General features: G+C 37.3%; 1 protein-coding gene across 4 annotated transcripts in view; it reads right to left on the reverse strand.

The window, feature by feature from the left end:
* Positions 1-23,805, reverse strand: part of tln2a (talin 2a) — a 53,406-nt gene that overhangs the window by 18,161 nt on the left and 11,440 nt on the right. For 2 of the 4 annotated variants that reach the window (XM_058782014.1, XM_058782016.1), the window contains exons 2-22: positions 20,313-20,358; positions 14,994-15,160; positions 14,510-14,607; positions 12,843-12,972; positions 11,969-12,121; positions 11,122-11,264; positions 10,605-10,732; positions 9,959-10,022; positions 9,709-9,813; positions 4,833-4,988; positions 4,590-4,691; positions 4,337-4,413; positions 3,816-3,996; positions 3,507-3,620; positions 3,114-3,222; positions 2,812-3,020; positions 2,079-2,423; positions 1,699-1,993; positions 986-1,152; positions 300-428; positions 73-186 (exon numbers count right to left, since the gene is read on the reverse strand). In XM_058782014.1, the coding sequence (XP_058637997.1) occupies positions 73-186; positions 300-428; positions 986-1,152; positions 1,699-1,993; positions 2,079-2,423; positions 2,812-3,020; positions 3,114-3,222; positions 3,507-3,620; positions 3,816-3,996; positions 4,337-4,413; positions 4,590-4,691; positions 4,833-4,988; positions 9,709-9,813; positions 9,959-10,022; positions 10,605-10,732; positions 11,122-11,264; positions 11,969-12,121; positions 12,843-12,972; positions 14,510-14,607; positions 14,994-15,129 (2,955 nt within the window). In that variant the 5' untranslated portion in view covers positions 15,130-15,160; positions 20,313-20,358. The remainder of the gene's footprint in view (positions 1-72; positions 187-299; positions 429-985; positions 1,153-1,698; positions 1,994-2,078; positions 2,424-2,811; positions 3,021-3,113; positions 3,223-3,506; positions 3,621-3,815; positions 3,997-4,336; positions 4,414-4,589; positions 4,692-4,832; positions 4,989-9,708; positions 9,814-9,958; positions 10,023-10,604; positions 10,733-11,121; positions 11,265-11,968; positions 12,122-12,842; positions 12,973-14,509; positions 14,608-14,993; positions 15,161-20,312; positions 20,359-23,805) is intronic. The other 2 variants (XM_058782017.1, XM_058782015.1) reach the window with 2 other exon arrangements.

Here is a 23,805-nt window from a genome sequence, read left to right on the forward strand (position 1 = left end):
TATCATTACTACCACTTGTTTGGAAATTCAAAAAAAATAAATAAAATAAAAATAAAATAATCTTATACAAACCCTGCAGCTTTGAACAAGTTGCTGGTGGGCAGCAGTGTTCTTGTTAGAGGCTGCTGCATTCTGGGATGCTGCAATGGTTTGAGTTGCAGCAGCAGCAGCTTGTTTAGCAGCGTTCTGGAAAAACAAAGCAGACAATCAGTGTAGCATTTTCCTTGCATAGATTACATGCAGTCCTATCTAAATTTAAAAAAATCTCTCATAATCAAAATCATAAGCAATTCACTGACCTCCAGTCTTGTTATGAGTTTCTTCTTAATGGCATTTTGTGCAGCCGCGTTTGTGGCTACACGCAGCCCCTCTGCAGCCTCCCGGAGCTTCTGCTGCTGGTCTTCATTTTCAGGATATGCAGCAGCTCCCTAAACACACACACAGACATGTAACAAGTCTACTGCTTGTCTATTAGATCCCAGATTACTAAACAGAGAGATGCTCAAAATAACTTGTGGGAAACGCTTCATTACTGCAAAAAGGTCTCAATCTTATAAAATACTCAAGCATTTGTAAGAGCTATATTTAATATATTTTATTTAACTGGTATAGGACAGTGATTCTCAACCAGGGCCTGGGGTCGGGCCCACTAGTGGGCCTCCCCAAACTTCCTAGGGGTTTTTGAAACAACAGCAAGCATAAGAATGCTTTGATTAAAAGAAAGTTGAAAAGAACAGCATTTATTTGAACTAAATGTTTACACTTTAGATTAGGGAATACTATTCACTATTAACTAGTTGCTTAATAGCATGCATATTACTAGCATATTGACAGTTTATTAGTACTTGACAGCACTTTAACAGTTTTTGCTAATTAAAAAAAAAAGTTAGAAAACAAGCAGTTTTCTCATAATTACAGCAAAATTGCAGCAAATTTTTTTAATCTAATTGTACAGAACATTGGACATTTAGGTTAGCTAACCCACCTTTGCAGCCTCAACCATTCGAGCAGTGGCATCAGCAAGCAGTTTAGCAGCAGCAAGAAGCTTCTTGGAGTTGTTCATATCCACCTCCACCTCAGCATCTGATCTCATGGCATTCACCAGGTCAGAGGTCGCCTGGGCAAGAACCCGTGCCTGTCGTACCATCTCACCTACGGAGGAGAATAGTAAATCTCTATTATTACACAGCATAGAGGAGCTAAGCAAATAAAATAAATTAGACTACCAGTCATTGTATTGACACTGGAGTCAGTAGGGTTTTTTTTTTTTACAATTATTCTGCAAGAACACATTAAATTGTTAAAAAAGTGAAAGTAAAGACATTAATAATGATACAAAAGACGCATTTCAAATAAATATTCAAAATATCACAGTTTCAGTTTAACATTTACAATAAGGAATATTTCACGAACACCAGATCAGCATATTAGAATATTTTCTGAAGGGTTATGTGACACTGAGTAATGATGCTAAAAATTCAGCTTTGCCATCACATGAATAAATTACATTTTAAAATAAATTAAAACAGAAAACAGTTATTTTAAATTGTAATAATATTTTGCAATAGTACTGTTTTTACTGTAATTTAAACAAATAAATGCAGTCTTGATGAGCATAGGACACTTTACAAGTCATTAAAAAAAGCCTTATCCACTCCAAACTATTGAATGGTAGTGTAAAAGATGCACTCATCTTACCAGCATCACCCATGCTGCAGAAAATACTCTCTGTAACTGTCATGATGGTGTCCGTGGCCTGGTCGTAGCGTCCAATGGGTTCCCCGCGTGTGGCGTAGTTCCTCACGTGTGTGAGTAGGTCACCGAGAGCTTGTGTGACGATACCAGCCGCTGCGCTGACGGCCTTGAGAAGCTCTCCATCACTGGTAGCTGACAGACAGGCCTTCACACAACCTTCCACTGAACGATCCACCAGCTTCCCTGCTTCAATCAGTTGCTCTTGACACACAGGGGAGCTGATAGTGGGGCTCACAACCTGATACACAAACACAAAAATGGTTATACACAGTTTTTTTTCTTTTAATCAATCTGGATCAGAAACATGTGCATGTGAACTCCACCTTGGCACAGGCCACTAGTTGGGAAGTGGAGAGGGCACACTGGGTCGCAGCTGCAATAACCCTGTTCTGCAAGACGCTGTCTTCAGAAACCTGTGCCACATTCTTGGCCTTCAGAACCATCATGGCTGCTGCATTAGCCACGGCTTTAGCTAGGTTCATTAAGACATCCTGAAACACATGTACACATACACTCAGGTCGATAAAAACACAAATGTACATCATGTTCTTTAAAAGACACCTGTGTACCTGGAAGCGCTCGTCCGTTTCATTCTCTCCAATTTGTCTAAGCAAATCTCCACTGGCTTGACCGATGCTGCCGGCTGCAGTCAGAACCATCTGTCGTGGCTGCATGAGAAAACACACCGCACAATCACTGATAGTTATTTTCCTGTGAAGCTGCTTTGAAACAATCTGCAATGTATAAAGTGCTATATGAATAAAGATGAGTTGATGGTAGTGTAAGTCAGTTAATAATGAAATATAAAAAAAATTACAATCATTTACTAAATTAAAAAAAAAAAAATCTGAAAATACATTTGCCTTTAACAAAAGAAAATAGAAATAGAATACCAAAGAAAAAGTGAAAATAATAATTTTAATCATATCTGTGTATCTCAAGATGAAACTATACAGATGATACAGAAATGTAAGTGGCATTTGTATATACATTTTTGGAAAATGAAAAATGTTCAACACAGATAATGATTAATCGCAGCACATTGTTTGCGCGCACCTCTCCTGATGTAGGCTCCACAGCTTTAAGCAGGTCAGATACAGCTCCGGTGAGGGTCCTGGCAGCCCTCATGAGGTCCTGTCCACTACCCACCTCATCCTCCATCAGAGCCGCCAGCAGCTTCACACCTTTTGACATCTCCGTCAGATTAGAGGAGATGGTGGTGATTGCACAGCCTACCGCTGTATAATCCGTGTCTGCCGGGTCCCCTGGGAGATAGAATAGCAAAACTCAGCCAAATCACTATATTGCAGATGAAACTAAACTTAAATTAATGCATTTTAATAGAGTCAAGGCTTTACCAGCAGTAAGATTAACCACAGAGGCAGTTCCAGCAGTAATAGCGTCCACCTGAGAGTGAATATCATGCTTGGACTCATCCATCTTGTTCTGAATCCACATTTTAGAAGCCTGAAAAAAACAAAAAACAAACAAATAAAAAGGTAATAAAAATGTAAAAGTTAAAATAAATAATAGGTACATGAGAGTCAAATATTGTGTGCAAGATGTGTGCACTTCCTTACTATATCCTTTATAACATAACATTTAAAATAAAATAAAATATTGGTAATGGATACAGGAAAGTAAATGCGAAGTGACATGTATGCATTTTCTCACCATATCATCTAAAATAAAACAGAATAGTGGTGATAGGTACAAGTGAGTAGTAAAATGTCATGTACGCATTTTCTCACCATATCATCTCCAAGTGGTGGCAGCTCTTCCACCTCCTCTAGGTCTGACTGTGCCTGCTGCACCGCTTGCATACTGGTGTTAATGGTTCCCACGAGAGCCTGTTGGGCTGCACTCTGATCACCCAATTAAGGACGGCAAAAATTACACATTAATCCACCAACAGATCTAAACTGTGACAGCTGCTGATCAACCTCTATGCGTTATGTAGGGGCTGATGCTGATATGCTGCTAGACAGCAAGGTGCAATATGAGGTCAAATACTAGACAAATTATGAACTTTGCTGATTAATTTGTATATGTAGACTCACCAGTGGTGGCATATGTCCAAGATGCATCTGTCCAGTGGTGATCTGTTGTTGTGGAGAGGGCATGGTGCCCATGTTCAGCGTTTCTGGGCCAACAGAACCTGACCTCAAAATCCCAGGCAGTGCCACAGAGCCATGCTCTGCCTGTCCGACACGGTTAAACTGCTGCTGCAATATAGTAGATCTGTGAAATACAGAGAGGAAACAGCATATAAAGATAGAGTGAATGACCCAGAAAGGTTTTTGTGTTCTTACTACAACACTCAGGAGTCATCCAAGAAGAGAAGACGCCTACACTCATTAAAACAGGCTGAGTATTGAAACAATGTGTGGAACAGGTAACCTCAGCTCAATCTAGATAAACAGAGTCTGAGATGAGGTTGCTTTTCCAGCATGAGTTTCCTGTAATGCTGTACTGGTCTGATAACAGAAGTATTTCCAAAGACAACTGGCAAGAAATGACAAAACCTTGAAAGGAAATACGGTTCTTATCACTGCTGACTCAACATTTCTGCATGTCTTACTTTTTCGGAGAAACTGATTCCTCTAACATGGTGGCCTCCTCATCTCCCTCTAAACCAAAGCGGTCTTTGCTTTGCTTCTGTAGGGCCAGACAGAAGTGAATAAACACTTTATACAAACTTTCACATAAGGTTTAATCTGGTAACATACTTTTATCTGAACACTGTTAACGTGTAATATGAAAAGCATTCGCAATCCAGGAGGATCTCATTCAGGAAAGCACATGAAACAACAAAATGTTGAATTAATACTGGCCTTCTTGAGAATGATATCGATGTAACCAGCTATAAGCTGAGATATCTGCTCCCCCTCGGTGGTCTGAACTGAGTAGTAGCTCTCCTGATACTCCCCGAAATCCTGTATACGGGCACAGAGTTATACACAAATACATACATACATACATACATACATTTACATACACAGGTGGTGCACCTGAGCTATTTGAGCCATCTGAAAGTCAAATGCAAGTCTGTCAGAATATGTGTGTTGTGCAAGTACCAGTGTAAAGCTCTTAGGTGAGGCGGCCCATCTTTTCACTGTAGTAAGTGGCCACTCCTGAACCACATCTTTGGTTTTCTCATCCACTCGCATCACTGATTCTTTGGTTATACCCAGCAGCCTTGGAACCAGCTTATTTTTACTTTTCATTTTTTCCTGAGAAACAAAATCAGTAACTAAATCCCTTAATATATATATATATATATATATATATATATATATATATATATATATATATATACATACACACACACACACATATACATATATAACACATTATAAATGTAGTTTTAATGCATTGATTATGACTTTTAATGTATTATACATAAAGGCTTTAAGTAGTGTTACCACAAAATCAAACAGCAAGAAAGATTCATTATCTTCAGAAAAATAAGTCTACCAATTTTTTTTCCACATCTATTCCATATAACATTCTTCCTGTATCCTGTCAGATTCTCTTAAGCTTATCATCATTCTTCTGTTTCCACACTTTTTCTCTCTCAGAGCTGTCAGCAGATGGATAAAATGAGCTTTACTGTCCTGTCTGAGTTTAGAGTTGTACAGTCAATCTTTGCCAATCTTGCACAAATGTATTTACCACTTATTCCCAGAAACAAACAACAACCTGGAAAGTCTGAGTTTATGAACACAGAGAATAATTATATTGGTCATATGAAATAAATAAACTAGAAAAAAACAAATTTGCACAAAACTTGTGATCTTTATTTTAAGCACAAGCACATCTGCTCCACCTTAACTTTACAACTCAAGCAGAGCTGATCTGTAATCAGTCCATGAGTCATGCAGACCACCACCGGCCAGGAACGGGGGGCGGGGGGTGCATTGAATAGATGGAATAATTCTGGAGGTGGAATTCCTCTCAGATGATGAAAGCTCTCATGAGAACATTGATTGGCAACATGTACACCGAAGAAAATTTCTGGACTTGGGTATGAAAGAAAACTGTCTGTCACATTAGCCAAGTTTCCATCCAAAGTTTCGAATTTAACTTATGCGCAAATTTGGAATAAAACATAAATAAAATAAATCATTTGCGAACGAGCACTGTTTCCATCCAACCAGGCCCGGATTAACACAGTGTAGTGCCCTAGGGTGACCACATTATGAAGTTTTAAATTCATAACAATGTTGTGAGATTAATGTTTTAAATATAACATTTTGAATATAGAACTATTGTTTGATTGAAATTATTTAAATAACTGAAAGGACACTTTAAACATAAAAATAAAACTGCCAACAGGTGGCGGTAAATCACTGATTCGTTTGAACAGCTGATTCATTCAGGAACGAAGCAAGTGACTCACTTTATGAGTGGGTAATTGAATCACTGACTCACTAGACTCATTTAAAAACGCAGGTTCATTCATAAATGAAACACCGCTATGTTTGAATGGAGACGCGGCTCGGCTGTGACTGTTTGAAACTATGTTCCTTGACTAAATAGAGCAAAATCAGGCAATATTGTTAAAAGTCATACAATGTACATCACTTTATATAACTTATTGTTTATTGAGCTGTTGTATTAATTTAATATCACATTTACAAACACCTTTAATAATCTTTAAAAGCTGTTACTCACTTCAGCAATCTCACAAAACTCCATTATAATCAATGAAGCTCTCTACACTGCACAACGAATCTCTTATTTACACCATCTACACTTTGTTTGTTATAACGAGAGCATTTGTGAGCGTGCATAACTCAGCAATGAACAAAAGTATTTTGAGCAGTGAGTGGATTCTGATTAACATTGCATTCAAGGAATCAACATATGTCTGCGATACATTACTCAACGCTGCACAAACACGCAAGTAGAAATCTTTGAAGCTCCTCTCAGCGCAAACACAAATAGCCTATGCTGATCCAACCCATTCTCACACCCAACTCGTCACATATTGAAGCTTGGTCAGGACCACTTGGCGTCGCTTTTGACGCTCAAGGTACCCCTTAGCGTCATTTTTCGACTTGCAGGGTCCTCCGTTGCTTTAAATAGGAAACCCTTAGCGTCAATATGCCGACGCCATACTGGGAATTTTATCGTCATAATTAAATTATATATTGTGTAATAACATTGCCATTATTGCATATATGTTGGGGTGTGATTTTTCAATGTAAACAGCCACAACAGTTTTATTTATATTACATTATTTACACATTATGAGCACATAACCCAACCCCTGCCCCTAAATTTGTCAATAAAACACAAGATATAACAGGCAGATACAACTACTGTCATAATTTATTCAAAAAATATTAATATTCCAAGTCTTCGAGGCAAAACATTTGATTTGTGAGAGGAGTAGACGCGTTAAGCTCATCCCGTATGCAGTCTGTGCGCGAATTCAAAAAATGCCGCCAGAAGAAGCCTTGGTTGTGAAATGCTATTGGCTCTTGTGTGTCTCGTGACCAATTGCGTCATGCTACGGGACTTGAGTATCTTTTTGAATGAGATGTGAGCGCGTTAACGGAGCGGGATCATTTTCAGCGATTAAAACCTTATGTTTTGCTCTCTTCTTCTCATAAAGACTTCGTATGGCTTCAGAAGACCTGGAATGCAGCACGACTTGTTTGTAATGCTTTTATACTGCTTGTTTATGGGCAGTTTTTGCAATAAACACCGGTGACTTAACTTACATTTGCCTGTTAACTGTTACGTGTTTTATGTTGTTCAGAAGTGGGTAGGTTTAGGGTAGGGGTGGGTAAGGTGCTCCAATAAAAGTATAAATGTATATAAATTATTTATATTTTTTACAAATGCATGCAAACCATTAAACTAAGACAAACAACTGAAAACAACGGCGGAGAACGTATTGTCATTTTCCATAAGCGTCTTGACCTGACGCATAAAGCAAGCAATTGAAAGCAATGGAGTTCCTATTTTGTAATATACTGACGCCTAGGCGCACTTTTGGCGTCTTCATAGTGACGCGAAAGGCGTTTGACCATGCTTCAGTTTTTGACGCCTTGGGAGTGAGAATGGGTTGGCTGATCGGGTTAGTCGCACAGGTGCTCCTAAATATGTTTTGATAGTCGCACACAGTAGCTACTTTTCAGTCGCCCTGTATAGCCCTGGCAATGTGTCATGATATTTTCTCTTCTTTTTTTAAATTTACGTTTCGCACAACCGCCAAGTCGATGCTGCCTATCCATTTGTGAATAAATATGCTCGACTCTGACTGGGGGGAAGGGGCAAATACACTGGGACCTGACCCAATCGCAATTCTTTATATGCGTGCATATATTTGATATTCTCTCTGTATATTGTATCATTAACTGTTCATTTTCTATGCATCTGTATCTCTTCCAGCAAAATAATATATACAAAACATGAAAAAATATTTTAAAGGTCTTGTCATTATCGTAATCACTTGGTGCCCCCCTATTGGCTGGTGCCCCAGGGCACTCGCCCAATCCCGTCTATGGATAATCCGGCCCTGCATCCAACGAGTCAAAGAGAACAAAATTGTCACTTCCTGGTAAACTGGCACTAAATAGCCTATAGAAAACTAGGATAAGCTACTGAATATAATAATTTTCATATACGAAAAATTAATTGCGCCTCAGAGTGAGCAGACGAAACACAGTAAATGCTGTTATTGCTTTCGGAGGTGAATGCTGCTGTTTGGGGACACAGTCGTGTAAGACAATTGCACAGAAATACTTTGATGACAGACTGCTCAGGCATTTCAGAACGACCATAACAACATTTCAGATGCTGCGGAACGAGATCAGTCCGCTGCTAGTCGAGTTATTCCATCTCATAGAGCAAAGTCACATGACTTTTTTGATGCGCTTGGAAGTTTTATTCGCAAAATGCATTTCCATCTCCCATTATTCGCATTAACCCTTTTTCGCACAAGTGAAAAACCACCTCAAGCGAGCGTAAAAACGTTTTTGCGAATTAAGGGATTTTTATTCAAAATTTGGCATTTCCAGCACTCGTTTCTCATGCGATAGTTCAAAATGCGCATTAAAACAGGGTGATGGAAACAGCTATTGTGACTCAGGACTGCTGATCTCAAAAACACCTTTACAATACGTGAGCTAAATCAGAAATATGACTTTAAGGCAAACACATAAGAAAACAGAGTGCCAATATGAGTATCCCTAGTCAAGAAATCTGAATAGCCACCTCAGGTTTTTTGATTGTAACAAAACAAAACAAAACAAAACAAGACAACATAACAAAAAACAAAAACAAAGTGATGTGAATAGACTGCACAGACATGCAGTGTTGGGCAAGTTACTCTGAAAATGTAATTAAGTTACCAATTACTCCTTTCGAAAGTAATCATGTTATGGTTCTGATTACTTTATTTAAAAAAGTAATTAGTTACATTACTAGTTACGTTACTTTTTTCTGTGGCTACATCCATGAAATTTAGGAAATCCCAGCATAAACGCTCCTGATAAATATTTGTTATTAAAGCATCAACATTCACAAAACACTGTTATTTTTAACTAAAGCAATTAAGTGGCTGCTGCATGCATGGTTTGGCATAGCAGAATGCCAGCAAAGAGCGCTGCATTTATAATCTCTAAAAGACATCTCAGTTCATCGCAATCTCACAAATCTCTGTTATAACACAATGAATATATGCATAATGAATCTTTCATAATGTCATACAATTTGTGTGTCATAATGAGAGAATTCGTGAGAATTTGCCCTCAGCTTGTAACTATACTCTAATTATTTTGAAAATTATAACGCGTTAAATTACTCCGTTACTAAAAAAGTAATCAAATTACTGTAACGCTTTACTAAGTAATGCGTCACTGCGCAACACTGGTCTGGAATCACCACAGTAAAAAACATAGATTATATATCTAAGTACAACACACACATACGCTTTACCTTCACCAAGAAGAAAGACACTCCATATGTTCTGAGGGATCTTGCAAGCTTCACATACTTTACTTTGGCTTCAATCTCTGTCATTTCACCACAAGCCTTATGTTCCTGTAAAATTCATAAAGCGTTTACTCATCTACCCAATTAATTTATCTCATACATCTTTGCTTACAAATAGTGAAGTTTAAGAAACAGACAACCGTGTATAAAATGATATCCATTTATAAACAAAGTGCAGGATAAACTGACCCACCTGAAAGATCTTCTTCTCTGCACCTCTCTGTTTTATGTATTCCTTAGGCAGAAATTCCTTCAAGCTGAACGAAATGAAATGCACAAAGTGTGCCGATTAGCGACAATACACTGAAATGCCAACAGGCATTACATATACAGTGGCCGAGAGAGCTCAATGCGCTGCAACTTCAGAAAACACATGCAAATAGAAAAAGCACCAGCAAATCACAAAAACATCTTCATCAGTTTGACAGCAGGTGCTGCAAATGCCCACAACGCAAACAAATAAAGAAACGCACTGCAAATGCTCACAACACAACCAAATAAAGAATTTTATTTGCAGCACGTTTCTTGGTTTGGCTGTGTTGTGAGCATTTGCAGCGTGTATGTTGTCAAATCGATGAAGTTGTTTTCTTAATTTGCAGGTGTTTTTTTCTATTTGCAGTGCGTTGAGCTCTCTTAGCCACCGTAATTAGTTATATGATACACACAAAATATTTAAATGCATCTAAGCACTTTTCATTTGAGTATATTAAGCTCACTAACTAAATGGAGCATATGGTCATTACAACATCTAGATTTTACACATCATTTCTCATCAATATGAAGCAGAGGGGCTGTAAACACTGTGTACTATAACTGAAAGTATTAGTACATGGTCTTACTCTAGAAATCCAGATTTGTGTTTATGTTCTATATGAGGCCCAAACTGGATCTGTGCTTGAATTCCACCAAATTCGCAAGCCTTGTCAAACGACACGGGATGAGAACCATTCAGAATGTCGTCACGTGCCTGGAGAAACGCATGCAGATAGACACATTTATCATCAAAGCCTTTGGAAATCACACAGCAGAAATGATCCAGATCAGCAAACGAGCCCCAGACAGAAGTAGAGCTTATAAAAAGGTAACGGGGCTACACTACTTTGTGATCAATACGATGTGTAAAACAGCATTCAGTGCACCATTCAAAGAGGCTTTTAGGGCCATTTGTCAATGAGAGATTTACAGAATTTCAATCTATATACATTATATTGAACCGGCAAGTAAAGAACCATGGAAACACATTATTTAGGGCAACATCACTGCAGGAGGGATGTGAAACCGGGGTGTTGGGTGCTCATCATGACTTTCACCTCACATCATTGTAAACTATAATAAGTGACAAGAGGTGAATCAAACCTGTACGTAGAGCAGATTGAGCTGCACAGGATCTCGCGAGTCCACATTTTGATCAGAGTAGAAAAACTTTCGTCTCAACAGCAGAGTTTCGCTCTCCTCGACTCCCTGTTCTCTAAATGTACGTCCATGATCCAGCCAATTTACTGTGAGAAAAACAGAAACTATTTATATAGTAAAACTGTTTACAAACTTCTTTACAAAAGATATATACAACCCTCGAAATGTTTGGGGTTAGTAAGATGCTTTAAGTGATTTTGAAAGAAAACTTATGCTCACCAACGCTGCATTTATTTGATCAACCATACAGTAAAACAATTGAAGTTTAAATGCAAGTGTGTATTTTAAAATCAGATTTATTCCTGTAATGGCAAAGCTGAATTTTTCATCAGCCATTACTCATCATCAGTGTCACATGATACTTCTGAAATCATTCTAACGCTGATTTATTATTATGTTTTGTTGAAACCAGGATACATTTTTTTCAGGATTCTAAAGAATAGAAAGTTCAAAAGATCAGCATTTATTTGAAATAGAAATCTTTTTTAACATTAGAAATGTCTTTACTGTGACTTCTTGCTGAATAAAAGTTCATTTCTATCCAAAAAATAAATGAAACATTTCTGAGACCAAACATTTATGCGCATGCAAAATAAACCTACACAAAACAAAATACGAAAGTACTTGGACACAAAAAGAATATGAAAATAAAATATAATACAGTAAGAGGGACAGGAAGCAAAGATAAACCCTGAAACAATATTGACTTATTGTGGCCCATTTAGCAGTTCTACAGCAGAAGAATAATTTAGAATATCTATCTGCATAGGGTGGCTAATGTGTTACCTACAGTCATCATCTGTGTGCAGTTTAGCTTTGAGCTTCTCCATTTTCCTCTCCTCCCTCAGTAGAGTTCTGTCTTTCTTCAGTGTGCCTGTCCCTTCATCTTTCTTCTCCTCCACCCCCTCCTGAATGAGAGAGTACTCTTCATAGTTTGTGATTCCTGGAAAGAGAATCAATGAGACATAGTTACAGACTTGGCCTGTGTGGTCAGTAAGATTTTTTTAGATTGTTTTTTGAAAGAAATCTCTGCATTTATTTGATCAGCCATTACTCCAATCTTCAGTGTCACATGATCCTTCAGAAATCATTTTAATATGCTGATTTGGTGCTTAAGATACATTTACTATTATTATCAATGCTGAAAAGAGTTTTGTTGCTTAATATTTTTTGTGAAAACATACATTTTTGTTTTTCTGATTCTTTGATGAATAGAAAGTTCAAAACAACAGCATTTATTTGAAAAATAAATATTTTGTATCATTATAAACATCTTTACTTATCAGTTTAATTCATCCTTGCGGAGTTAAAACAAAGCATATTTTCTTTCTTTTAAAGAAATGCCCTCAAGCATTTGAACGGTAGTGTATATGGGAAAAATGCATGCCTTAAAAGCTTTGGCAGAAACCATGTCTATATTTGGTCAGTCCAATAAAAATGCATGTACAGGTATGCACAAACCATTGGGATTTGAATCCAGGTCACCTAGCACTTTAAATAAAAACTAGAATATAATAAACTATAATAAAAACAGGGTTTTTTTCCTATGATTGTGTCTATGGCAACCAAGTGAGTCAGGACTGCCACGGATGCCCTCTCAAAAGAACCTGAGAAATAACTGTATATGATATAGTTCCTTCAGAGAGTATAAGATCATGACTGACCTATTCTACTACAGATGGTGACCAGCAGCTCTCCCACGGTTTTGGAATCATCCACCATGATGGTCTTCACTGCTCCATCCAGCATTTTTATCTTCTGAGGTCTCTGTTTTTTCTTATACTCCAGTATGTCCTGAGAGACAGAGAGAGGGATTAGATTTACATTTCCTGATCACAGTAAATGAACAGTGTTAAAGTTTAAGGAAAGCTTAGGATTTATGCTATGGTTCTGAATGAAATTCTGCATTGTAGCCATTGTGCTGTTCAGTATGCCTTGTTTTCAGCCAGCTGTAGAAAAAAATCTAATCTGTACAAAGGCAAAAAATGACCATAAATGGTTGAGGATGCAATGAAGACAATTAAAATTAGTATGCAAATAGAGTTAGGAAACAAGACCAATAGCAAATCAGTTTTTTAAAAGTATAGAGCTTACAAAAATAAATATAGACTGCAAACCGAAGGCTGAAATTATCTACAAAAAGTTCAAATGGAATCTGTATGTGAAGCAATTTGTGAAGAACAAACCCTAATCAGAATGAGGCCCCGTTTACACTAGTGCGTTTCAGAAACGATCTCAGTTTACACTACACAACAGAAAAACACATGTCACGTGACCATTCATACAGGTACAACCATAGATATGTATAGGTAGATCCCTATTATTTAGATTGTGGACGCGTCTGCCTGCTTGGAGTGGTTGAATGGGGAATCTACCCATACATATCTATGGGTACAACAATGAGCATGATATTATTGTTTACACGGCCGTCAAGGATACGCAGTGTGAATGTGAGCAGCCACGTCATTGTTTTCAAAAGTCTCCTTTTGGTCCATTTACACTGAAACGCAACCCCGGAGTTTTCAAACTAAAACGGGGTCTGCAGCGTTTTCAAAAGTCTCCGTTTTCGAACTCAAAAACGCCGGAGTAGTGTAAACGATAGGCGTAACCATAGCAAAAGTTATGCGTTTTAAAACGAAAACGCACTGGTGTAAACGGGGCCTGAGTGAAGAATATAAACTGGGTTTTGCCTTGCAAAGACTATAATGAATGTGAATGTGTTTGAGTCAATGACAAAAGAAAATATTAAAACAAAAACAAACAAAAAAAAGTGTTCTTTGCTTGCAAAATACAACAAATTAGACAAGCAAGACATGTGGTTGTGAGAGCTGAACATCTGTGTGTGTGTGTGTGTGTGTGTGTGTGTGAGGGAGAAGAAGAGGTCTTTTGATCAACAAAAGATGAAACACTACTGATGAAATCTTCATTTAACACATCTCAATTTACACTGCACACACACATTTTTATTTCTTCCTGGGAACAAGCTTTCGGCTTTGTCTTTATATACAACACTCCTTTGCTCAAGCACAGAGACTCACAAGTGTAAACAAATATAAACAAAAACCACATGCTGCAGTGACAAATGTCTTTAATCACACTGCTGTAGCTTGTCTTAGTAAGTGTAGACACTAAGGGGAGCCTTTCCTCTCTCACACATACTCAAGAGACTATAAAAATAACCAAGAGCAGAGTTAAGACCTCTTCTCATCTTTCAGCACAAAAAGAGTGTGCAAAGACACATCACAAAACAAGACCAGAGTGCAAAGACATGTCACAGAACATTCGACAGGAGCTTGTAAAATAGAGAGACACAGAAGATCAAAGGCCTTACCCCATTTCTCAGCATGTAATAGTCCAGAGTCCGGCCTCCTTCCAGCCAGATGCCTTTCCTGGGGTCTTCATCTGACAGAAACAGCCCATATTCTGAAGCTGAGAAACAACAGACACTGTTTTAGAACTTGTACTTGGCAAAATGATATAACTTCAGCAACTTGATTTGCAATCACTGTAAATACTGATATATATGGAAGCCCGTTTCTGCCACTGAATAAAAAATAAAAAAGGTAATTGTGACTTTTTCTCTCACAATTCTGACTTTTTTTCGACTTATAAAGTCCAGTTCTGAGGAGAAAAAAAGACTGATATGTTCTCAGAATTGCGAATTTAACTCGCAATTGCAAGTTTATATCACGCAATTCTGAGAAAAAAAAAGTCAGAATTGTGAGATTAAAAAGTCACAATTACCTTTTTATTCTGTGGCGGAAACGGGCTTCCATAGATATGCTACAAAAAACATAGAAAGAAAGGTATCCCACCTTGTCCTGTCTGGGCTTCTGGAACCCTCTCTCTGATGACCCGGCATGCATCGTACACAGCCGTTGACGGCTCAAACTGCATCGTCTTCACCACATTACATTGTCTCACACAGATCTTCAGAGACAGTGCTACCATCCTGCCAGTTTATGTATTACAGATTCTGCACCTGTGGAGAGAAGGAGGGAAATGAGGAAGATGGAGAACCAAAGACCGCAAACTAACAGGAGAACATGTGCGCATTTAAATGATGCTGATTTTAGGAACTAAATCGACAGTCTCAAAAAAGATGTAAATACAAATACTGTCAAACGTTTTCAGTGTTACAGATTCATTAAGATACTGGTTGTCAGCAAAGTGTTCTTTCATTAAATACTAAAATAAATATATACTAACATTCAAAAGTTTGGGGTCAGTAAGGTTTTACTGTTTTTGAAATAATGTCTTATGCTCACCAAGGCTGCATTTAATTGATTTAAAAATACAGAAACATTGTGAAATATTAGTTCAATTTACAAATAACAGTTTTCTATTTTAATATGGTTTTAAAATAATTAATTTCTGTGATGCAAGATGAATTATCAGCAGCCTGTACTCCAGTCTTCACATGATCCTTCAGAAATCATTGGTGCTCAAGAAACATTTCTTACACATTTCTCGTAACATTTGTAATGAATCTATTACACTTTTATGAATAGAAAGTTCAAAAGAACAGCCTTTATTTGAAAAATAAATTATTTGTACCAGAAATTATTTGCAACAAATGTAAAATTAGAATTTAATGCATCCTTGCCAAATAATTTCTTAAAAAAAATAAATAAATAAAAAAGTAACACTTTGGTATAGGGACTACTATTAACTAGTTGCTTATTAGGATGCATATTATTAACATATTGGCTGTTTATTAGCTTAACAACTACCTTACTGAGTATTAGTAAGCAGCAAATTAGCAGTTTGAGGCAAAAGTCATAGTTAAAGGTTTGTTAATAGCAAAAATTGGACCTCAAAATATATAAATATTTTATTTTTTAAATCTTTTACTTAATAAATAAAGTTTTATGTAGAGGGCAAAATTACTGTCTGGCTCCATCTAGGATATTATTATTATACACCCAAAACAAATACAGGTGCATCTCAAAAAATTAGAGTATCGTGAAAAAGTTTTTTTTTTTGGAGCTTATTTCAAAAAGTGAAACTTTCATATATTCTAGATTCATTACATGTAAAGTAAAACATTTAAAAAGTTTTTTGTTTTAGAGCATTAGAGCTTACAGCTCATGAAAGTAAAAAATCCAGTATCTGAAAATATTAGAATATTTACATTTGTTTCGTCATTAAATGACCATCCCTACAGAATAAATTCCGGGTATCTCTTGTTCTTTGAAACCACAATAATGGGGAAGACTGCTGACTTGGCAATGGTCCACAAAACAATCGTCCAGAAGACAATCACTGACACCCTCCACAAAGAGGGTAAGTCACAGAAGGTCATTACTGAAAGGGGCGGCTGTTTACAGAGTGCTGTATCAAAGCATATTGCATGCAAAGTTGACTGGAAGGAAGAAATTGGGTAGGAAAAGATGCACAAGCAACAGGGATGACCACAAGCTTGAGAATACGGTCAAGCAAAGCCGATTCAAACACTTGGGAGAGCTTCACAAGGAGAGAACTGAAGCTGGAGTCAGTGCATCAAGAGTCACCACGCTCAGACGTCTTCAGGAAAAGGGCTACCAAGCCACTTCTGAAACGGAAACAACGTCAGAAGCATCTTACCTGGGCTAAGGAGAAAAAGAACTGGACTGTTGCTCAGTGGTCCAAAGTCCTCTTTTCAGATAAAAGTCAATTTGGCATTTCATTTGGAAATCAAGGTCTGGAGTCTGGAGGAAGACTGGAGAGGCACAGAATCCAAGCTGCTTGAAGTCCAGTGTGAAGTTTCCAAAGTCAGTGATGATTTGGGTTGCTGTGACGTCTGCTGGTGTTGGTCCATTGTGTTTTATCAAGTCCAAAGTCAAAGCAGCCATCTACCTCGAGATTTTGGAGCACTTTATGCTTCCATCTGCTGGCAAGCCTTTGGAGATGCTGATTTCCTTTTCCAGCAGGACTTTAGCACCTGCCCACAGAGCCAAAACCATTTCAAATGGAAATGCCAACATGCCTGACCTGAACCCCATATGGAATCTATGGGATATTTTCAAGAGAAAGACGAGAAACAATTGATCCAACAATACAGACGAGCTGAAGGCTCAATAGTGCCTCAGCAGTGCCACAGGCTGATCGCTTCCATGCCACACCTCACTGATGCTGGAGTTTGTGCTAAAGGAACCGACCAAGTATTGAGTCCATAAACGACCTTACTTTAAAGAAATTTTTTTAACTTTACTTTTCTGTTTTGCAAATCCTATTTTTGATTGATCTTAGGAAATATTCTAATATTTTGAGATACTGATTTTTGACTTTCATGAGCTGTAAGCCTTAATTATCAAAATTAAAAAAAAAAAACTTTTGAAATGTTTTACTTTACATGCAATGAATCTAGAATATATGAAAGTTTCACTTTTTGAAATAAGTTACAAAAAAAAAACCTTTCACAATATTCTAATTTTTTGAGATGCACCTATACTCATGTGTGACATTAATTATTAAATCAGGACAAACTCAATCACATAGCTTTGGTCCTCTAATACATATACATTATAATCTGTCCCTTTTACACATTTTCCTGTTTGACATTGTGTGTTATATGAAAGGTATCTGGATTCTGTCCATCTCTCTCTCTTTCTCTCGCTCTCTCTCTCTCTCTCACACACACACACACACACACACACACACACACACACACACACACTTTACTGTTAACACATGAACTCCCAGACAGCTGTCTTTACTCTTTCAACACCATCCAAACTGCACATTAATGAAACACTGACTAGTTTAAACACACAGAAAAACAAAGACACAACATAATACTAGACAGGATAGTGTTTCACTTCATGGTTCAAACAGCCCTTGCTGGAACAAAAAGATAATTATAACATGGTTTAACTTCAAAATCAATAAAGAACCAGAATTATTATCTTAAAGTCAGAGTTTCTCTCAGCATCTAGCTAATCTTTAGTCTGTGTGTGTCTGTGGGGATTGAGGATGCCCTTGTGCACAGTTGGCACACTGAACACTGGCAGCGTGATCTGACCCAGTATGTCAGGGACAAGCTGTAGAGCTCTGAGCCATCAAAGACAGACATACATAGATCGGGAAATGTATTGTTGGAAATGCAATAGTTGTGACACAATGTCTGATATGCATATATTAATTATAAGACAGACATGACTGAAGTAAGAACTTGGAGTTCATTGAATCAAAGATTCATTAAACAAAAAATTCACTAGGGTCATTTTCTTATGAATCAGACTACTTTGGTCACACTGTTCACATTTTTGTGTGTAGCTCTAGGAGACAATAAAATAGAAAGTTGTGTTTTCTTGCCATTCTTTTTCAGGAAACAACCTTTTGGTCTAACCACATTCAATTCAGACTGCCACCTCATTCAAAACTCATGTAAAATATGATTTTCTTTCACTATGCTGGAGATTCAGCAGTGGAAAAGCACTGAAGAAAACACTGACATGCATTTCAGAAATTATTCTTAAAACTTTATACCAAAATACCATTTGTTTGCTGAGTTACCCACCAGTTTGGGCCAAACTATTTGTCCAAAATACAGGTACATGAAGAAAGGGTGTTGAGGTGGAGGAGCAGTTTTCAGAAAAGAAGTTTGGAAACAAATTTCATTGATGCAATTCCATCTGGTGCTGCCGAAATTACACACATTACCTTTAAATGCAACACCTCAAATCGGTTACACCCAATATATATCAGCCCTTGTTGCTGAGTGCCACTGGAACAACACAAAGTTCCTGTCTGATCAGCCGCAACTTGTCCTGTATATTATCGCAATCACACTTATTTGCATATGCACAGCACAGACTTTTGGATTCAATGTTTCCAAGCATATAGGTCCACAAGCGCTAACTCGACCAGCCCACCGGTGGCTCTAGAGAGACTGAAAATCATAACACTCCTGAGAATGTCCTTCCATTTATAGATCTTCAACAGGATCTCATGCTGCATTCAGGTTAGCAGTCTGACTAAAGTCTGATTACTCACTCAAGTTCTTACAGTAATGAAAGGCACACATGCAGCCAGTAATGCAATTAACACAACCTTTTATTTCCACTGCCTCATATCAGTGAGACTCAGCAGCTATATTCAGTCATACACTCATGTAGACGTGACTCATGTCTGTCACCAGTGTTACTATAGTAACTGTGGGCTACTGAAATATGATTACACCGCTAAACTCCACCCTCCACAAAGTTTCAAGTTTACCTGAACTCCTCAAATAGTCATATCTATAAAAAAAAAAAACCTTTAATTATTTAATTTAGCTTTTTTAATAAGAAATTATGAATATTCTTATTACCTCTTCACAATAATGTTATTTTAGTATTATTTATATACTATTTTAGTGTTTATTATTATTTTATACATTGTTATCAGTTTTGTTTCTATATCATTAATAGCTTTAATTTATTTCATTATTTATTATACTAGCAATTATAGTTTCTCAAGTTTTAGTTAGCAATAAAAACACTGCTTTACAACAATACAAGCTTTCTTATTTTCTTAGCATGAAATGTTTTGGCCAATCAAACTTGCATTAAATTACACTAAATTATAAAATGACAGAAACTGCTTCAGTTTGAAAAAAAGAAGAAAACAACTACATGTTAAGTCATACAGTATTGATTGTTTTTATTTTATTTATGTGAATCATTGTATTAACATTCATCCTTCTCCGTTAATTGGCCTTTTTGAAGTTTTTCCTCCTGATTGTGAGTTGCCATTTTCTTTTGATTAGTTAGTAGCCTGTCTCTCAATACTAGCAAAGAGCTCTATTTTGATGCACCTCACCCCTCCTCCCATACTTATTGGATGAAAGATGCCTTTTTCTTTGTTAAGTTGGAAATAATTAAACACAGTCTTTGAGGTTCCATAGTTAAATTTTCAAGAATTTTGTTACCCTTTTTTGGAGTATGTTAAGCCTCTGCGGCTAGATATAGCCTCCATTGATTGACTGATTGCCCATTCTGCACCACACTATTAGTCTTTACTTAGGTAAGCACTATATAGGCACAATATTTGAAAAATAAGTTACGACAAAGATTTTTTCCACAGCAATGACAGATACACCTAAGAACAACACAACTGTATGTAGCTGGGGGGGGGTGTCATTTGAAAGAGGTACAGAGGGCTTGGCTTACCGAAAATGATGCGTATGCAACTCTGAAGCACTGCAGATCTTCACAGCTATGGAGACAGCGAGAAAGAGTGAAGATAAGACAAGCAAATAGAGAGCAAAAACTTTACAAATGCTATTAAAAAGGCAATTCAAATGAAACCACAGTAATGGATACTGAATTGGGCCTGACAAGGTTTATCCACATAATAGCTTTAAAGTTCTTCTTCCATCACAACTGCCAAAGGAAAAGTCTACATTATCAATTTAGAAATGAAAGATTATTCAGCCTAAATGTTATTCCCATTAACCATGTTAGGTGGAAGATTTAACAGATGGGCAAGATTGAAAAAAGAAACCCAACTAATTTCAAATGGAAATCCTACCAGTGGTGTGTGTGTGCGCGCGCGTTTGAGCCACATGAGGAATGAGTTAAAGCCGCAGTAATTAACCCAGGTCTATCTGCTAATGATCTCATGATTGCAGAGCTGACTCAAAGCCAGAGGCCTCTAAACACTCTTAAAAGTCAAGAGCTTACACTAAACTCCTAAATTACCCAATGCGCTTTTTAAATAAAAGGTGAAATTAAAGGTGAAAGTAAATCAAGTTAGAGCTTACGACGGCGTTTTAACACAAACGCAGCATCTTACAAAAATAGCAGCTAGAGGGAAGAAATATCAAGGATCAGAAGAGAAGAACCAAGCTCTTCTACTGGAAATCTAAAAAACAACAGAATATGAAAGAATGTCATAACTTTTTCCTGAACATTGTCTAGTCAACCACTACACACTTCACCATGAGACTGGTGTGACTATCCCAGATAGCGGATGGGGGTCATAGAGCTGCTGCTGTATTGAGTTGCGTTGTGTGTGGTAAGTGACCTCAGTGAGTGGTAGGAACATCTGTGCAGCAGCTGCTGCCATTCAACCACAACAGAGGTCAACAGGAGTCCAGTACAGACCATTTACTCCGCACTGATTAATCACGGCAACCTCACACTCACAAACGTTATGCAAACAAAACAGCATTACATTTTCATCACGTCCAAATAAGCCTACTCTTCTTCCTTACTATATAGTAGGCAAAAGAAACGCACACCAAAGGAGTCATGAATGGCATGGAATGACATGTTGGTCATGAGAGTCATGAATGGCACGAAAGTGAAGCAACTGATGCCGTATGTCACATGACAATGAAGTTAAGATTGCCTTCATGCTATATAGAACAATGTTTAAAAGGATAGTTCACCCAAAAACGAAAATCCTGTCATTAATTACTCACCCTCATGTCGTTCCAAACATGTTAAGACCTATGTTCATCTTCTGAACACAAATTAAGATGTTTTCGATGAAAACAACACAACTGACACGTTCAAGGTGCAGCAATGTAGTAAGGACCTCGTTAGAATAGTCCATGTGACATCAGTGGTTCAACTGTAATTTTATGAAGCTACGAGAATACTTTTTATGTGCAAAGAAAACAAAAATGACAACTTTATTCAACAAGTCTTCTCTTCCATGTCGGTCTCCGCCGGGCATTCACAAGAGTACCACGATGCATGCGTGTGCCACGGAGACGGCATTATGATGTAGAACCCGGATGTGCTGCACCTTGTTTACAAGCAGAAGAACGACAGTCTGACATGGAAGAGAAGAAATTGTTAAATAAAATTATTTTTGTTTTCTTTGTGCACAAAAAGTATTCTTGTAGCTTCATAAAATTATGAAGTTAAACCACTGATGTCACATGAACTATTTTAACAAATGTTGTTACTATGTTTCTGGGCTTTGAACTTGTCAGTTCCATTGTAGTCTATGCAGGGTCAGAAAGCTCTTGGATTTCATCAAAAATATCTTAATTTGTGTTCCAAAGATGAATGAAGGTCTTACAGGTTTGGAACGATATGAGGGAGAGTAATTAATGAATGAATTTTTATTTTTGGGTGAACTATCCCCTTAAACTCTCGCAAAGTTCTTCATCAAATGTAGCACATTCTCTGCTAGTATGCGACTTCAGATGCAGCATTTGAAATGGAATATTGTAAGTTAAATTATATGTTTTTCATATGGCAAAGACTGCCAAAACATTCTCCCTTTGTGTTTCATGGAAAAAAGTTGCAGGGGATTAAAATGAGGGTGAGTGATCCTGATTAAATATTTTTTTGGCTGTACTGTTCCTTTAAATCTATACAGAAAATTAGCTCTTCATCATCTATGCCAAGCTGGAAATCTAAACGCTTTCAAATTAAAACTTAAAATCACAAAAGGAAGATCACAAATCACCATAATAGTCAAAGCACAATAATAAATAATGAAAAGTAGCAGAACAGCCATTTTAACTAAATCACAATTACAAATATTCAGACACCCTTTTTCTGCCAAGAGCACTCTGGAAAGTAAAGAACAAGTTGGAGGAGGGATAGAGGAAAAAAAAAAAAAAAAGAGTGACTGCTAAAGCTTGATGCTCGGAAAGGCCTGTGTGATGAACAGCAGACATGGCCGTCACTGGCCTGACTTGCATGTGTAGGCGGTGAAGTTCACATGACCGTGCTGGCAACACATCAGTGCATCAGACGGCTTCCCAATGACTCACCATCACTGAAAGACAGAATGAACAACCCCCTGTACATGCAGCATGTTCCAGCAGGATGACACGTTAACTCAGAGCAACATTCAGTCCATGTTCAACCTATTTACAGTATATAATGTGTTGAACAATACAGAAATTGCTCATTAATGAATCATGAATTGTCCTTGATTTTTTGGGATAAGAGTTCAATGTACTCAAAACACACTGTAACTTTCAGAAATACAAACTTCTATATGTGCAAGAACAAACCTCACTGGTTCTCTTTTGAGTTCCTGTTTCGCATTTTTAATGTGCTCTAGGTATGAGAGTAAAAGTTTAAATCTGTGTGTCATACTGCGTTTCTTCAGAAGACTTGGATTAAATGGCTTGATTGATATGGATTACATTTACAGTGTCTTTATGAATGCTTTCAAGCATCAAAGTTTTGGTATAATGGACTTTCAATAAAGGGACAGAAATCAGTTTCTTTAAAAATATATTTGTGTTTTGAAGCTATATGAAAGTCTGTATGAAATGACATGAAGGTGGCTAAATGATGACAATTTTCATTTTCAGCTGAGCTAACCCTTAGTCCAAAAAGTTTAAGGAAACTGAGCCGTAAAATGAGCTCATTCTGAAATTCTTGCGTTTCTGATATCAGAAAATGTTTTGTCACAGGCCAGTTAGCAAGCCTGGCTCTTGAAAGACAAGCAACATTCCTGCTGGATCAGCAAAACTCAATAAGCTTCCAGGCTAGATTAACTCGCAGCATGAATACAGAGTCTAGTCTAGACACAGGGGTGTATGAATGGTTTCAAAAGAAGGAGGGCACATTAAACCATCATTCTAAAATAATAATCCCTCCAAAAAATGGGCAGACAAACAGAGAAATTTCTAATTTACAGGCAACCAGCTCACATTGTGGATGATGGAACTGACACGGCTATGCA

The sequence above is a fragment of the Onychostoma macrolepis genome, chromosome 07, assembly GCF_012432095.1.
Source record: "Onychostoma macrolepis isolate SWU-2019 chromosome 07, ASM1243209v1, whole genome shotgun sequence".
Classification (NCBI taxonomy): Eukaryota; Metazoa; Chordata; class Actinopteri; order Cypriniformes; family Cyprinidae; genus Onychostoma; species Onychostoma macrolepis.